General features: G+C 56.9%; 8 protein-coding genes across 8 annotated transcripts; 1 reads left to right on the top strand and 7 right to left on the bottom strand.

The window, feature by feature from the left end:
• Nucleotides 1–820: 820 nt before the first annotated feature.
• Nucleotides 821–1,802, bottom strand: BDY17DRAFT_309051 (Acetohydroxy acid isomeroreductase, catalytic domain-containing protein; the record flags this gene model as incomplete). Its single annotated transcript, XM_033735278.1, has 5 exons — nucleotides 821–871; nucleotides 931–1,254; nucleotides 1,319–1,462; nucleotides 1,527–1,703; nucleotides 1,743–1,802. 5 exons carry the CDS (start codon nucleotides 1,800–1,802, stop codon nucleotides 821–823), a joined length of 756 nt encoding a protein of 251 aa, XP_033592311.1.
• A 49-nt stretch (nucleotides 1,803–1,851) lies between these two features.
• On the bottom strand, nucleotides 1,852–4,261 carry BDY17DRAFT_110877 (uncharacterized protein). The gene is made up of 2 exons (XM_033729211.1): nucleotides 4,019–4,261; nucleotides 1,852–3,964 (listed from the first exon to the last, which is right to left on the bottom strand). The coding sequence occupies exons 1-2, from the start codon at nucleotides 4,167–4,169 to the stop codon at nucleotides 2,160–2,162; spliced, it is 1,956 nt and encodes a 651-aa protein (XP_033592310.1). The 5' UTR covers nucleotides 4,170–4,261; the 3' UTR covers nucleotides 1,852–2,159.
• Nucleotides 4,262–4,527: 266 nt separating this feature from the next.
• On the bottom strand, nucleotides 4,528–5,586 carry BDY17DRAFT_110974 (Endoribonuclease L-PSP/chorismate mutase-like protein). Its single transcript, XM_033729212.1, has one exon. It carries the CDS (start codon nucleotides 5,311–5,313, stop codon nucleotides 4,885–4,887), a length of 429 nt encoding a protein of 142 aa, XP_033592309.1. The 5' UTR covers nucleotides 5,314–5,586; the 3' UTR covers nucleotides 4,528–4,884.
• Nucleotides 5,587–5,858: 272 nt separating this feature from the next.
• On the bottom strand, nucleotides 5,859–6,736 carry BDY17DRAFT_309048 (anaphase-promoting complex, subunit 10-domain-containing protein; the record flags this gene model as incomplete). The annotated part of the gene is made up of 2 exons (XM_033735277.1): nucleotides 5,859–6,538; nucleotides 6,598–6,736. 2 exons carry the CDS (start codon nucleotides 6,734–6,736, stop codon nucleotides 5,859–5,861), a joined length of 819 nt encoding a protein of 272 aa, XP_033592308.1.
• Nucleotides 6,737–6,970: 234 nt separating this feature from the next.
• On the bottom strand, nucleotides 6,971–8,155 carry BDY17DRAFT_110845 (acyl-CoA N-acyltransferase). The gene is made up of 2 exons (XM_033729210.1): nucleotides 8,051–8,155; nucleotides 6,971–7,936 (listed from the first exon to the last, which is right to left on the bottom strand). The coding sequence occupies exon 2, from the start codon at nucleotides 7,909–7,911 to the stop codon at nucleotides 7,111–7,113; it is 801 nt and encodes a 266-aa protein (XP_033592307.1). The 5' UTR covers nucleotides 7,912–7,936; nucleotides 8,051–8,155; the 3' UTR covers nucleotides 6,971–7,110.
• Nucleotides 8,156–8,536: 381 nt separating this feature from the next.
• On the bottom strand, nucleotides 8,537–11,358 carry BDY17DRAFT_294156 (acylaminoacyl-peptidase). Its single transcript, XM_033733094.1, has one exon. The coding sequence runs from the start codon at nucleotides 11,130–11,132 to the stop codon at nucleotides 8,994–8,996; it is 2,139 nt and encodes a 712-aa protein (XP_033592306.1). The 5' UTR covers nucleotides 11,133–11,358; the 3' UTR covers nucleotides 8,537–8,993.
• Nucleotides 11,316–13,031, top strand: BDY17DRAFT_110819 (uncharacterized protein). The gene is made up of 3 exons (XM_033729209.1): nucleotides 11,316–11,329; nucleotides 11,397–11,537; nucleotides 11,602–13,031. The coding sequence occupies exon 3, from the start codon at nucleotides 11,629–11,631 to the stop codon at nucleotides 12,847–12,849; it is 1,221 nt and encodes a 406-aa protein (XP_033592305.1). The 5' UTR covers nucleotides 11,316–11,329; nucleotides 11,397–11,537; nucleotides 11,602–11,628; the 3' UTR covers nucleotides 12,850–13,031.
• On the bottom strand, nucleotides 12,932–14,095 carry BDY17DRAFT_110792 (uncharacterized protein). Its single transcript, XM_033729208.1, has 2 exons — nucleotides 13,705–14,095; nucleotides 12,932–13,652 (listed from the first exon to the last, which is right to left on the bottom strand). The coding sequence occupies exons 1-2, from the start codon at nucleotides 13,886–13,888 to the stop codon at nucleotides 13,015–13,017; spliced, it is 822 nt and encodes a 273-aa protein (XP_033592304.1). The 5' UTR covers nucleotides 13,889–14,095; the 3' UTR covers nucleotides 12,932–13,014.
• Between the last annotated feature and the right edge of the window lie 384 nt (nucleotides 14,096–14,479).

Genomic DNA, 14,479 nt, shown 5'->3' with positions numbered 1-14,479 from the left:
ACTTTTTGAAACCCCAATTTTCGACTGCAGATCAATTGATGCTGCGTCATTGGTTAAAGGTCAGGCCTAGAGAAATCAATATATAGACACAGAGAGTGGTGACGAGGTTCAGCCGAGCTGCTAGCTTGTACGGAGGGAGGTCGTGTTTTGCTAGATTGCTATCCTAAATATAAGACGTAGAACATATATGCATTAGCATTATCCAAGCTACCATATATAGGCAAAAAAGGAAGCAGCGACTCTCGTTCGAACTCGCGACCTGTCCAAAAAGCACAAAAAAACAAACTCCTTTTCAGCCCTTTTTCAGGAAGGAGAGAAAGCAAGGCGAGACTCGTAGGACCCCAACAGGTTTGCATTTTTGGAACCGCCGACCGATACACCATTTGATGCTGCCAGTCATTGGTTAGAGTGCAAGCGTGGATGATTCAATATATAGACAATATGAATGGTGACGAGGTTCAGCCGAGTTTGCATATGGTCACATATCGGTTGCAGTTGTTCGAACAAACATCGCACAAACAACACTCAATCTACTTCTTATCACATCCCAGCCTTTCCCTCACCCTCTTCTCTCCCATCGCCAGCTCCGACTTCTCGGCTTCTGCGTACAGCTTCTTCAATGCGCCGTTGATGCCACCTGGCCCTTGTTCTGCTTTGGTGAATTCCTCCGCGAATGCTCCGCTCAAGATGCGGTCTTCGGCGACGTGTTGAAAGTGCTTCTTCATCCAGCTCGTGTCGATTTCCTGGCTCGTCTTTAATTGCCCGTATTGGCTGAGGTATCACTTTAGAGGGCCAGTCGGAAGAGGAGCTGGGGCGACACTCACCTAACAGTAGAATGGCCAACAAGCTGCGAGATGAAACCCTTGTCCGCCTGAACAGAATCATCAACATCAAGCTCCTCCCAACAATCAAATCAAAGACAATACATACCATCATCTCAAACACCTCCGCCGGCTCCTTACTCAACCACATCTCATGACACAGCGCCTCATCCGAACACCCCAGCGCCTTCAACTGCTTGTAACTCTCGCGAAACACGGCAATAATCGTCGGCCAAATCGCCTGCTCCGCAAACAGATCCGTCAACGTCTCCTCGCGGCAGCTCGACTCAATCGCCCCGCCCTTCGTAGCCCCGACGCCGCGACAAATCGCCAATGCCACCTCCCACGCTTTGCCCGTGCCGTCTTGCTCGACGGACACGAAACAGGGGTATCCTTGACCCGATTTGTAGAGCGAGCGAACGGATGCTCCAACCTGCGTTTCGTGGGTTAGCGGATGATCTTCAATATTCCGACTCTGCATCGACATGGCAACTCACCATCCTAGGCGCAACCATCACCACATCATTACTCCCCGCGAAATTCAAATGCTTGTAGAAGACATTATACCCCGACGCAACCACCACGCAAGCCGTCTTCTTCAACGTCGGCGCAACGCGCTCATTGAACAACTGTGGTTGCACCTACCACAAACACCACCCAACAATCAGCCATATAATTTGGATGGGGGAAAAGCATAAGACACACCTGATCCGGCACCAGTAAAAAGACCACATCCGCCCTGCCCGCCGCCTCGGCCCAATCAGCCGTGACGTCGAAGCCATCCTGCGCAGCCGTAGAAGCGTAGTCGTCCTTCTGATTGGCGACGAGAATTTGGGTAGAAGAGAGTTTCTCCGCCTGCAGCGTGTCGCGGAGGTTGAGCGCCTGGGCGCGCCCTTAGTTGCCGTAGCCGATGAAGAGGACGATTTTGTCGGCGAGCGGGGCGAGGGAGCAGTCGGTGTCGTAGAAGAGGCGGGCAGACATTTTGGCTTGTTTGGTTTTACTGGGGGGTTTGGGTTTGTTGTGTGTGTGTTTGTGAGGAGCGTGGGTGACAGTGGAAGAAAGGTATATGTGGGGTTTGTTACTTGGATGTGATGAAGGTTGGCAATCTGGTGAAATGCAACGTCAGGCCAATACCTCCTCTCCACCTCCTCCGGCATTGTCAGGCAGATCGTCGAGCAAGAACTTGGCATTGCATTGTGCAGAAATCCGTAGATTGTCAACCCTAATAGCATGCCGCCTCACGCAAAACAAAGCAAAAAGTGGTATCTCCATCGCCCGCTCTCAATCACGTAACCCAAAGCTCTCATCTATCTCGCTTCACACATCTGTGATATGACCTCACGCTCTCGTCCGCGTAGGTGTAACATTATACGCACTGCCCCCCTCACTCCCATCCGTCTCTCTCCGCCGCAAACCCCCAAACGCCGGCTCCTGCGGCTCCTCAGCAGCGACAGGGACCCTCCCGACCTCCGAATGCCCATCAATCTCTGACACGTTACCCCCATGCATGGTCAAATGGTCTACAGCTGACGCCTGTCGACCCAGATACGAGACGGTCGGAGGGCCGCTTTGATAAGGTCGTAGTTGTTGGGGGCTGCTTGGACTGGAGGGCGGACTGACGTTCGTGGTGGAGTTAGAACTAGGAGGAAAGCGGGTACGGACCGGGGTGGCCGAGTAAAAATTCGAGTCGTCGAGGCTGGGATGCTGCGCGTGTCCTTTGGCACCATTTGCAGCGCCGAAATCGACGGTGAAGGGTTGCGAGGATTGTTGGTTTTGGCGTGGGAGGGAAGGAGGGTAGGTGTTGTTCGGATTTGAGGCGTACATCGCTGGTGCTGGGTTGGCTTCGTGCTCCACAGGGTCGGCAAAGGGGTTACTGGCGCCTTCGGGCTCGTACGGCTTGGGCGATGTCTGTCCGTCGCGCGAATTGAGACGCGCGAGCATTGCTGTGGGAGGGCTTGGTGGAGCTGGAACGTACGCTCCGTTCGTGGTCGCGCCGGCGTTGGAGAATGCGCCCGGGCCGGAAGATCGGTGTGTTGGTGATGCAGTTGGTGCCTGGAACGCTCCACCAGCGTATCCAAATGCACTGTCGTCCGGTCGTGCTTGTGGGGGAGAGCGAGGAGGTGCAGCGAACCCAGTCTGATCGGAGACCGGTTTGCGCGGCGGAGGCTCGGCAACGCCTCCAGGATTGTTTTGCACCGCGTCCGCATTCGGGCTCGGACTGACGCCCATTGCTTTCCTTGCATTGAGAAGGGATCTCTGGTAGCGGCTGGTAGCAAGGCTGAGTTGTTCGTTCGTTTCAATCAGCGTGAGCATGACCTCGTCCTCTGGCGGCGGGTTGTCGGCGGAAATGTAGCCCTGCATCGAGCGTTGCGCGTTCACGCAGCGATCCGAGAACTCGCGGACCAGATCGTTGTTCAGCAAGTTCTCCGGAGGTGTTGACTGGACCAGCTGCAGCAGGATCTTGGCGGTGTTCTTGGCCTCCTCTATCCTACTCGCGAGCTCAACCTGGGAAGGCAATTGTCGGGGGCGGGGCTCTTGTCTCGGCGCCCGTTGCTGCTGGCCATACTGCCAACCATTTGGAGGTGCCTGTGGCTGCGGGTGTAGCTGCAAGCCCCTCCCGCCCTGTTGTGACAAACTGGCCCCATGTCCCTTCTCTTTCCTCCACATCTGAATCAGTCCCTCCATCCCCTCTTGATAGGATTTGTTCGCCTCCAACGAATCCAAAGTCTCTCGTAATATCTGCTGTGTGCTCCCATCCTTGCAATTCCGCAACACCTCCTTGATCGTCTCGACGAACGTCTTGTCAAAGTTGCGCGAGAAGCTCGGGCCGGGGTTGTCGGTCAGGATGCGGATGAGCATGACCGAGTTGTACTGCACATAAGGCTTGACGGCCCACTCGCGTCCCATGAACCGTCGGATTTGTTGCGAAGCAGCTTTGGCGGCGTGGGGAGAGGATTCGGCGGCCTCCACGATCTCCGGGAGCTGCAGCACCTCCTCACCGCCGTTTGAGGTGCTTCCCGACTCGCAGAAGAGGCGAATGGCTCGAGTGACGCGAGCTTCGGGGGAGTCGGTGGGGGCATGATCGACGTCGATGTCGTCTATGGAGTGACTGGATTCTGCTTGGGAGTTTGAGCCTGCCGTTGCTGTCAGTGCTAAGTTTGTTTGTTGGTGGGGAGCTCCAGCCGGGGCTGTAGTACTTTTGGATCTGTGCAGGAAGCCCGTGAGCCTTTTGCTCATCTTGCTCGCCATGACCGCGGGAGCTGCAATCAGCTTCGAGGGCTGCTCCCGGTGGCGAGGAATGGGAGGAGTGGTGGGTTGCGAGCAGCCAGCAGCTTGAGGCAGCGACATATAAAAGCGCGCGGGGAGACGAGACCCTGCGCCCCCACAGAGTGATGTGCAGTCCCGCCTCGGCGGTTGACGTTGCACGGCTGCGCCACCACAAAAGTCTAAAACCGCACATGCGAAAGCGATGGATGACAGAATCACGTTTCATCAATCATCTCAGACATGGACTACGCAAGTGACTTCAATCTCATACGCCGTATCCTTCCCCGCCAGGCTCTCCACCCCAACCAACGTGCTTGGCGGAGGCAGCCTGTCCTCCTCGGTCCGCCTCCACCAATCCAAATACACCTCCCCCCGTGCTCGCGCATCGCCCGCATCTCGCGACGCTAGATTCGACCACATACTGGCGCACCGCGATGATGCTGCTCTTGCTCGCCCCGGCCGCGGATAAGCAGAGGTCCACTCGGGCGAGGGCGTTGCGCACTTGCTCGACGAAGGGAGTGGCGGCGGCGTTGGGAGACAGGGACGCGCCTATCTGGCCTGCGATGGACACCAGCTTGGCGCTTGGCGAGATATTCACCGTGCTGATCTGAGAGAAGGTCGGGATCTGGAGCGGGTGGTCCGCTGGGTTGAGCATGTTGACGTCTGCGCTTCGATCCATCGTAACGGTTTGTCAGACGTGAATTAATGTAGACATTTGTAGACGGGAAGTAGACGTGCTTGATGTAGTTGCTGTCCGCCATGACTCATTGCGCAGTGGATCAGCTACGACGATCGTTTAAATGCCAACCACACAAGTGACATCAATCTCATACTCAATCCCCTTCCGCCCCAGACTATCAACTCCAACCAACGTACTAGGCGGCGGCGCCCTCGTCCCCTCCGTACTCTTCCACCAATCCATATACACTCTGTTCCTCGTAGGCAAATCGTCAGGGTCGCGCGACAGCATCTTGACTATATACTGCCGCACCGAAACGATGCAGCTCTTGTCCGCGCCGGCGGCAGACAAACAGAGATCGACTTTGGCGAGCGCATCGCGCACCTGGTTGCCGAAGGGCGTGTTGTCTTTGCCTGCCTGGCCGGCGATGGAGACCAGCTTGGCCGTCGGCGAGATGTTCACCGTGCTGATGTGGGAGTAGACGGGAAATGCAGGTGGATGGTCGTCGGGGTTGAAATTGTGGACTTCGGTTGCGCTGGCGCCCATATTGTCTGTCTGTTGTTGGAGAGAGGAGGGTCCCTTATGATGTGTGCGATGCTTGCGGTCTTTTATAATCTGACTGCTTGCTTACATTCATGTTGGTCATCTCGTTCAGAAAGCTTCTGGCGTAGGATGAAGTTGCCTTTCCGGTTCTGACATTCGCAAAATTAACGCGCATAATACAAGGCCCGCATGGATCCGCACAAGCTGGACGAGCAGTGAATTAGCGATGTCATACCTACCTACATGCCTCTGAACTCCAGATGAGATGTTGATCATCAGCGCCCTCCACATGCAGCCTTGGCACGCATGGCAACGCGCCATCTCTCCGCTCATGTACGCAAGCTCGCCACGCAGTCGATCCTCTTCATGACGTTTGGTCACAGCTTCCGAATGACTGTGACATATCGCTCGGCCCTGTATCTGGCCATCTTCTTTGCGGGAATGCTGTGTAGTGATGATCTGGTGGCATTTGTAGTCGTAAGCCAACAGTCCGTTCGCATGGACAGCCGGATGTGTTTTCAACGGCACGCCGTCCACGCCATACCACCTCATCGTAAATCCGGATCCTGCATCCACGCGGCCATCTTGATGTTGACCGCCTCCTTGCCCTTCGTTCGCACTCCCCCGGCACCCCTCATAGGTAAGGAATTCAAAGTCCTCTTCACCGGACTCGAAGGCAGCGCCCGCCTCACATCCTGCGACTCATCCCTTGCAAACAGCTGCACAGCGCGCAAATGCGTATCCTTCCCATTCTGATGATTCTCCAAAATGCGCACCTGCACCAGAAAAGCCCGCAGCACCGGCCGCAGACTCCAATCCACCTCCCTGCCCAGCAATCCCTCCTCCTCCTCATCCTCCCCCTCTACACTCCCCACCCGACTAAAATCCACATCAATCCACCCAACCGGCTGGTCGAACGTCATCTCCGCAAACTCCTGGATATCGTGCACGCCCATGCCCGCGAGGAACTGGATTTTCGTCGGCGTGTACGACTCGTCGGCGTGGAAGTCGAGGTAGATGCGCATGTGCACGATGGCGACGAGTTTGAAGAAGTGGATGCTCAGCAGGTGCGGTTGCGGGCCGTCGGATTGCCAGAATTGGGATGTGTCGGCGGAGCGCAGGGCGCGCACGCCGTTGCCTGGTTTCGCGGAGCTGACGGTCCAGGAGGCCAAGGAGGAGATTTCTTTTAGGCCTGGGGGTGGGAAGGGCTCGAGGTCGAAGTCTTCTGCTGGCCGGGGTTGGCTGTCGGTCGTGTTGGAGGCGTCGTACTGGAGGGGAGTTACGTACCTTCTTCTGAGATTTCTTCGTCTGCTTCGCCGGGACTTCGCTTCTGACTGGCGACTAGTGCGGCTGCGATCTCGGCGTCGGTTTGGCTCGTGCCAGTGTCGGTGACTTCGGATGTGTTGGTCACATCCACTCCCTCCATGTCTTCATCATCGGGGCGCGCATGAGCCTGACGCCGAGTCGAGGTGGGCATGGTCTTTCGGTGTCGTGGACATTGGCCAGAGTTTTACGGTAGGTGAGCACTCAGTTATTCGTCCATTTTCGAATTCTGATTCAATCTTGAGATGTTGTTTACACGGCATATGCAGCAGGTGAGGCACGCGGTTGAGTGCATCTTGAAATGTAGAAGTCGTGGGACGAATCGGGGGGGACGAACAGACAAGGCTCCCAGCAAGGATTCTTAGGCGACGAAAGGAATACCAACGCCGTCATCGATTCGTGACGAGACGCTACAAGAATGCTATACGCCCAACTTGATGCTCACCTCTTCTAACAATACCATCCGAACACCCTCCCCTACAACGTTCCATCCAGCACAATCTTACTCTCTCGTCTCCCCTTCTTGACATCCACTCGCTTCCACATGCCAACGTGCTCCCTGCCCTCCTCGTCCCACGTGCCCATGCTCTCATCCGTCTCAAAGCCAAACCTCCTCCACACTTTCTGCACCCCAATCTGCGCATGCACCAACACCAGCCCCTTGAACTCCTTCGCCATGGTGCCATGATACCTCATCGACTCCGTCACCTTCGGATCGTAGCGAGGCAAGATGTCGTCCAGGTGATCGCGCACAAACGCCAATGCAGTCTCGATGAGAAGCTTGGAGATGCCGACCTTGCGATATTCGGGGATAACCGCCAGCTCGCCGAGCTCAATGAAGCTCTCGTTGCTCGATTGGACGGCAGTGTCCTCTTTGCCGTTGGGATGGGGTGGATGAGGCGGCGGCACGATGCGGATGGTGCCAATGGGCATCTTGGTGCTGCTCGATTTGCGGCGCTTATTGTGGTCCAGTTTCTCCTCTTCTGCATCGCCGTCGGTGGATGCCCTCTTTTTGTAGACGGAGGCATATGCCACCCAGTGAAAACTGCGGGGATCGCTGTCGTCGAGCTCGCGCTCTATTGGCACTCCTTGCTCTTCAACGTATACTGAATGACGCACGCGCATAGCGTCGATGAAGCTTTCTGGAACAGCTCGAGCGGGATCGGTCGCATCGTTCGTGGGCTGATCGTACGGTGGTTTGGTGCGATCGTAAAGCTTGAGGCGGTCGTGAAGCGGGAGGATGAGATCGACGAACTCGCTCCTCGCCGGGTGTGCCATTGCGATGGGACTCGAGGACTAGCAGCTGGCGGAAGGCGGCGTTAGCTGGGCAGGCTCTTGGGAGGATGGAGTGCAAGGTTGTAGTGCGAATGACTCGGACTTTTGATGTATATGTAATCAACCATTAGGGTCCACGTACCTTCTCGATGTCTCACCCACCACACCCGTTGTGCTCTCCTCAAGTTACGCCGGGTGGCGATATCTTGCAACGACAGCACAGCACTCTTCCCCGTGATAGTGGCCGAGTGTTTAACTCCGAGTTAGATCAAGTTGTACAGATCAACCGCCAAAGGCAATGTGAAAAATGCGATGAGACATATTGTAGCCTTGCATGATATTGGCGGAGGATGGTGTGATGGGTGGGAGAAGTGGTGATGGCTGAGCAACGTGATCGACGCGCCGCAATTCCAGACCAGATGATGTGCAGACGGGGATGGGTCAGCTCGTCAGGTACTTTGATGATACGCAGGACGGATGTGCGGCGGAGCTACGGGAACCTTTATCTTTGGGACAAAGAAAAATTGGTGGGTGTCGGTGACGTGAGGATGCAGCTGTTCGAGTCATGTTACTCTCGATGAATTTTAGGGTTCGGAGAGTTAAGCGAATCCGAGCTCCGATGTGGAGTCGTGCAGCGGTCACTCTCGAAACATTGATCCGACAACTTCATCATACTTCTTCACCTGAGTGTAAAGGTGTAGAGACACGTCCTGCACGGCGACAATGATCCAAATCATGGGTGCAATTAGGCTGGCCGAGATCCGTCAGCCTGGCGTCTAATACCTCATATGACGACAGACGTAACCCCAACTTCAGACAGTACAGCTCTGTTCATGCAAGGCATCGAGCCTGCAAGCGAAAGACCAGGCTACCGGAAGCTCCTCCCCCCGGTGTGACATCGCCGCGCTCCTGATTGACGGACATCTGCTGCTCCGTCTCGGCCGTCGGCCGATCGTCCGTCAGCAGGGTTCAAAGGTCTGCACACCCTCAACCCACTCCTGACTGTCCACCCATCACAGCCTGGAGTGCGAACCCCTCACGAAACCCTACCATGCTCTTATGCCGATGGCATGCTAGAGCGGCGATCAAGCCGGCATGTGTCGGTTCAGCCAGGCCAGCATTCTCACGCAGAGGTCAATCACAGCGGGGAACTTGCGGACTCCATGTCCCTCTCCCGGATACGTGACGAGAGAGGACTCGGTGCCGTGTTCCACAAGCGCATTATGGAATTGGAGTGACTGTGACGCCGGAACACATCGATCGTCTGCACCCACGAGCTGCAGGACTGGCGTAGAACAGTGTTGTACAAAGCGTAGAGGGCTTTGGTCGTAGTAGCGTCCTGCTGGTGCATATGGATCGTCTGGGCTCATCATCATGCGATCGAAGTTTCCAATGTTTGAGGTGGTGTGCTCCGAGAACCAGTCCGTGACGGGCGCCAAGGGGATGGCGGCAGCGAAACGTTTGCTCTGGGTAGGCAGCCACGCTGCCATGAAGCCCCCGTAGCTGCCACCCATCACACCCACTCGTTTTGGATCCACAATGCCCTTTTCGACTAATACATCGATCCCGGACAGCAAATCGCCCGCGTCAATGCCGCCCATGTCCCCTTGGAGTTGGGAAACGAACGCGTCTCCTCGCCCCTTCGACCCTCGGGGATTGGGACTAAGCACAGCATATCCATTCGCAGCGAAGACTGGAACAAATGGATACTTGAGCTGCCACCCATTCGAAAATGCCGCGATTGGACCGCCGTGTACGTGAAGTACGAGGGGATGGGGTTTCTTTCCGGACTTGGGCAGGGAAAGATAGCCTTGAATCTCGGTGCCGTCCGAGGCAGTCCAGCTGATTTCTTCCATCGGCCCACACGCAGAGCGGAGGTATGCGGCGCCTTCATGATCCAGAGATGCGATTGTCCGACTCTTTCCGTGCTGTACGACGGCCACTTCGGGATAGGTCGTCCAGCTACTGCGGACCACGGCAAAGCGCCCGTCTACAATCCCACTTGCCTCGGGATAACGGCCTCCCACACCATCCGCAGTTGTCCAGGTTTCCCGCACCTTTTCAGTCTTGACATTGACCTCCCCAGCGACCACATGTAAGCCCCGGAGACCTATGAAGAACAAACGATCTTCGTCGGCCCAAGACAGCTGGCTAACATCGACGTTGGCCGTATCCAGAGTAATGGATGCCTTGGTCCCAACTTTGACGAGCTTGGCAGTTCCTGCTACCACCCCTCGGTCGCTGAGCGGGCCCTCGACGAATGCTACGTGACGCCCCGATGGCGATGCAGCTGGCAGTCCGAGCTGAACGTCCGTGGTGTAGACTGTACGATCGGAGCCCGAGGAGGCGTCGATGAGCATGACTGAGGACTCATACCACGATGACTCTGAAGGATCATCTGAGGCGATGGCCACGATGTGCGCCGGACCACACCATGCGCTTTCCCAAACGGTGAGTTCGGGGCGAGATAGCTGGTGGAAGTCGTCTTTCTCCAGGTCATAGAGCCAAAGTGACCGCCCGAGCTTCTTTTGCGAATCAGGCTCGACAGTCGGCATCCAGGCAGGACTTCCACCGTCACCTTGACTATTGTTAAGGTTGCCCGACCCATTACCGCCAGCCTTGTCTGCGCCCTGACCGGCCGCACCTATGAGAATGTAGTCTCCCTTCGGCGACCACAGGGCATATTCCGCCGTTTCTCCCTTCGGCAGCCGCACGGGCTTTGCCTCTCGCAACCGATCAAGATCGAGAACATATAAATGAAACGTCCCCTTCTCACTCCGATCCGAGAGAAAAGCAAGACTCCGACCGTTGGGAGACCACTTGGCCTGCTGATCATTATTCGGGCCTTGAGCAATGACCTCCATCTTGCACGTCGCAACATCGACAGTGCACACGCGCTTCTCCGCCGACCCCTCAAGTTTCGTCCAGATGCTGCCGGTGAAGCTGACCGTCTTCCCGTCGGGAGACAGCTCGGGGTCTGCGGCGTCGCTGACTTTACCGAACGCTGGACTCATCAGGTCGTGGAAGTGCTTGTGTAGGTCGCCCCATAGCTTGGTGTCGCGGATATCTCGCTTGTTGAAGTCGTCGGCCGCCCAGACTTTGCCGTTGTTGCTCTCGGTAGAGCGCGTAGAGGTCGCCATGTTCACCATTCTGGTCAGGGTTTGGAATACTGGTCGTCTAGGATTGAATCTCCTAGAGATGCAGAAAGTACAGAAGCGAAGCATCGCGGGGCAAGCTGTTAACTTGGGGAAACAGTTCTATAAAGTCTACCGATGCCGGAGTTGCGAAGAGGTGGTCACGGAGTTGACAACGGGTACCCTTGCACCGGAGTTGAGAGGATTCGAATCTGGGCCGGCGTTGCAGCATCGGCTTCCGCCGCGAGCATCGACGTGGTAAAACTTTTGAAGCGGTAGCAAAGGCGGTCAGGGATCCCGCGATCTTCAGACTGCATTGTTGTCTTACGCAGTGAAGTGCTGAGGGAAAGCTAGGACTTCTACGCAACGCCCGAAAGCCCGAGGCCTCATCCCCGCCATGATCCCCACAGCCTTGCGGTGGGGCAGTTTCTTACATTCACCGCCGACGCATCAGAGAGGAGCGCCGCGAATGCATCCGACTTCTTCTTATACAACGTCGGTCCAGGTAGGTGACCATTTTCACACGTCGTGGTGATTCTAAGAACCTCGTTTCCCCCAGGTTTGAACGCTCAGCTCCCACCTCATCATGGCCCCTCCATTCCGAGCAGACCAAGTAGGATCCTTCCTCAGACCGCAAGAACTCCTCGACGCAAGATCCAACCTGGCATCCGCAAAAAACATCTACGCCATAACCGACGACGATCCCCGCATCAAAGCAGCCGAAGAGAAAGCCATCGCCTGGGCGGTGCAAAAGCAACGCGAGCTCTCCATCCGCCCTTACTGCTCCGGCGAATACAACCGCCACATCTTCTACGGCGGCTTCTTCGAGAAGCTCGAGGGCATGACGACCATGCCGGAGTTGCCGATCCTCGCGGCTTTCCGCACCGACTTCCCCACCACCACCAAGTTGGCGGAGATGGGTGCGAAGACGCGCGCTGCGGTCGTTTGCACGGGACCTATTCGTTGGAAGGCGAGTGCGTATATGGACGAGTGGAAGACGCTACGATCGAACTTGTCCCGGGAGGAATGGGCGCAGGCGAAGATCACGATCCCCTCGCCATCGTATCAGCACATCCAGTTAGCACCCGGGACAGCCTTCACGAAAGACTCCGGCTACACGAATGACAAGCAGTACTTCCAAGATCTAGGGCACGCCTACGCCGCCGAGATTCAAGCGCTGTACGACGAAGGCGTGCGCAACATCCAAATCGACGATCCAAACCTCACCTACTTTTGCTCCTCGCAATTCCTCACCGGGTGCGAGAAAGACGGCACAGATGCGGAAGCGCTGCTCGATTCCTACCTGGCAGCGCACAACGTGTTCCTCAAAACCGTGCCTCCCGACCTGCACATCGGCGTCCACCTCTGCCGCGGCAACATGGCCGGCTCCGTGCACTGGGTGACGGGGAGCTACGAGCACATAGCGCAGAAACTGTTCCACCACACGCTCTACCCCACCTACTACTTGGAATTCGACGACGCAGCTCGACAAGGCGACTTCGCTCCTCTGCGCTTCCTGCCGCGGGGAAAGAATGTGGTGCTGGGCATTGTGTCTACGAAGCGACCCGAGCTGGAGAAGATGGAGGAGTTGCGCGCGGCTGTGCGGGAGGCGGCGGAAGTGATTGCGGCGGCGCAGGGGGTGGAGCCGAGCGTGGCGGCGGGGTGTTTGGCGTTGTCGCCGCAGTGTGGGTTTTCGAGTAGTTCGCTGGCGGGCGGGAAGGGGATGACGATGGAGGGGATGTGGGAGAAGCTGGTGCTCGTGCGGGATGCCGCGCGGGGGATTTGGGGGGATCACGGGGCGGTGTGAGTTTAGTTAAATTTACTATATGAAAAGTTGCTGTCTGCCAAGGGGGGTATCTTTAATACATTTGGACGCGTGGGCAATGATTAGTCGTCTGGCGCGTCGGGAGGTGAATGTGCGTCACCGTCCGGCGGGAGCCCTTCTTGCCTCCCGCGGCATGCCTAGTTTCTCTCATCTCGCTGCCGTACATGACTGTCCGCCAAGCCTGAGCCTCTCGTCACTGCAAACGACATTCTTGATCATTGCCACGACCTCGATGGGAAGGACGTGCGCCACACTCTTCTCCACTGTCACTTCGGCAGCGCGTCGACCGACGACAGTGTGAAGGAGTGTTATCGAGCTTCTGAACAGCGGGCAGTCGTGGTGGGGATCATGAAAGCCGGAGTCGGGTGATCCTACGGGGAGGTAGTTCCGCAGCACCGCTTCGAGCTGCTCGCGTATCTCCGTCGGATCCCAGACTTGTCGCCGCCGAGTGCAGGCAGCGTAGTGTTTTCGAATGAGCTCGTCCATCAGGGCGGTGATGTCGTGCATGTGTCTTACAACGTCCTCCGCGACTTCGTCTTCGATGTTGTCGAATGCGTAGCCCTCTTCCGCGAGGCTGAACAGGTAGGCCTCTGCTGCTTCGGCGAGGCATTCCATTGCGATCGCCGCGCCGTCTGGAAGAGTGGCCATGCGCTTTACTTGTTTTATTGATGTCATGAGGGATTCGGTGTGATGTGCTGCCATGCTGCGTCGGCGGATCTGATCGGCGTAGAGTTCCACTCGATCCAGTGTGCCGATGCAGCGGTCGAGGGTGGGTTCTGGGAGGTCTGCAACGAATGTTAGTCGGGGTCACACCGAGGACTGGTAGGGATGTCGTACCTAAGAGAAGGCCGTGTGCGTGGAGGATCTGGACCATTGCTCTGCAATCTTCCTCCATGACTTTGGCAAGGCCCTCAGCGGGGTGGAAGGTGGAGTGGGGGATGAAGCCCATCTTCAACATTGACTCGAGTCGAAGTGACCAATTCATGGGGACGGGGGTGAAGTGATGGGGGAAGGCTTCCATTCGGCGCCGAAAGGACTAGTTATACGAGGGGTGGGGAGAGCGAGGGAGGTCGCGTCGACACACCTTGAGTTCTTTGTTCGACAAGCCCCGCGCATTGAGGCAAAAGCCACCGATGGACTGGGAAGGGAAGGCTACACGACAGCAGTACATGATGCACTCGCCTAGGCCGCGGGTTAGGCGTCAGAGGCGTCGGCGACGAGTGCGATTCGTCAGCGTGCCGGCTCATGGCACCACCAGGCGCACCCTTGCGCAGGTCATCACAGGGAGCGGTGTCTAGAGCTCGGTAAATGGAGCGGTCAGGCGCAGACATGCAACGGGCAGACGCAGGTGGTCGATCAGAGCGACGTCCGGGCAGGCTCTGGGACCTAGACACTAGGCCGCGAGCGGCGCCTGAGCTGCATTAGGCCCATCCGAATGTGGCAGGCAGATGATGGCGACGCGATTGAGACGTCAGTCGCGCCAATGAGGCCGATTCCGTCGTTTCCGGCCCAGAGAGCATGTCCATGCCCATGCCGCCTCGTACATGGGAGGCGCATGGAGCAGGAAAGGCAGGGTCGGTTTAGGCGTGGGGTGCGTGAACAGGAGGGTGTG

The sequence above is a fragment of the Neohortaea acidophila genome (genome assembly GCF_010093505.1).
Source record: "Neohortaea acidophila strain CBS 113389 unplaced genomic scaffold BDY17scaffold_3, whole genome shotgun sequence".
Classification (NCBI taxonomy): Eukaryota; Fungi; Ascomycota; class Dothideomycetes; order Mycosphaerellales; family Teratosphaeriaceae; genus Neohortaea; species Neohortaea acidophila.
Note: the sequence above shows the minus strand (reverse complement) of the source record. Positions and strands in the feature narration are given on the sequence as shown.

Coding starts and splice junctions, on each gene's coding strand:
- BDY17DRAFT_294156 (XM_033733094.1), bottom strand. CDS start 11,132: ATGCTTCGCTTCTGTACTTTCTGCATCTCTAGGAGATTCAATCCTAGA.
- BDY17DRAFT_110974 (XM_033729212.1), bottom strand. CDS start 5,313: ATGGGCGCCAGCGCAACCGAAGTCCACAATTTCAACCCCGACGACCAT.
- BDY17DRAFT_110845 (XM_033729210.1), bottom strand. CDS start 7,911: ATGGCACACCCGGCGAGGAGCGAGTTCGTCGATCTCATCCTCCCGCTT.
- BDY17DRAFT_110877 (XM_033729211.1), bottom strand. CDS start 4,169: ATGTCGCTGCCTCAAGCTGCTGGCTGCTCGCAACCCACCACTCCTCCC. Junction 3,965..4,018: donor CTTCCTGCACAGATCCAAAA/GTACTACAGCCC, acceptor TAGCACTGACAG/CAACGGCAGGCTCAAACTCC.
- BDY17DRAFT_110792 (XM_033729208.1), bottom strand. CDS start 13,888: ATGGAAGCCTTCCCCCATCACTTCACCCCCGTCCCCATGAATTGGTCA. Junction 13,653..13,704: donor CGCACACGGCCTTCTCTTAG/GTACGACATCCC, acceptor CATTCGTTGCAG/ACCTCCCAGAACCCACCCTC.
- BDY17DRAFT_110819 (XM_033729209.1), top strand. CDS start 11,629: ATGGCCCCTCCATTCCGAGCAGACCAAGTAGGATCCTTCCTCAGACCG.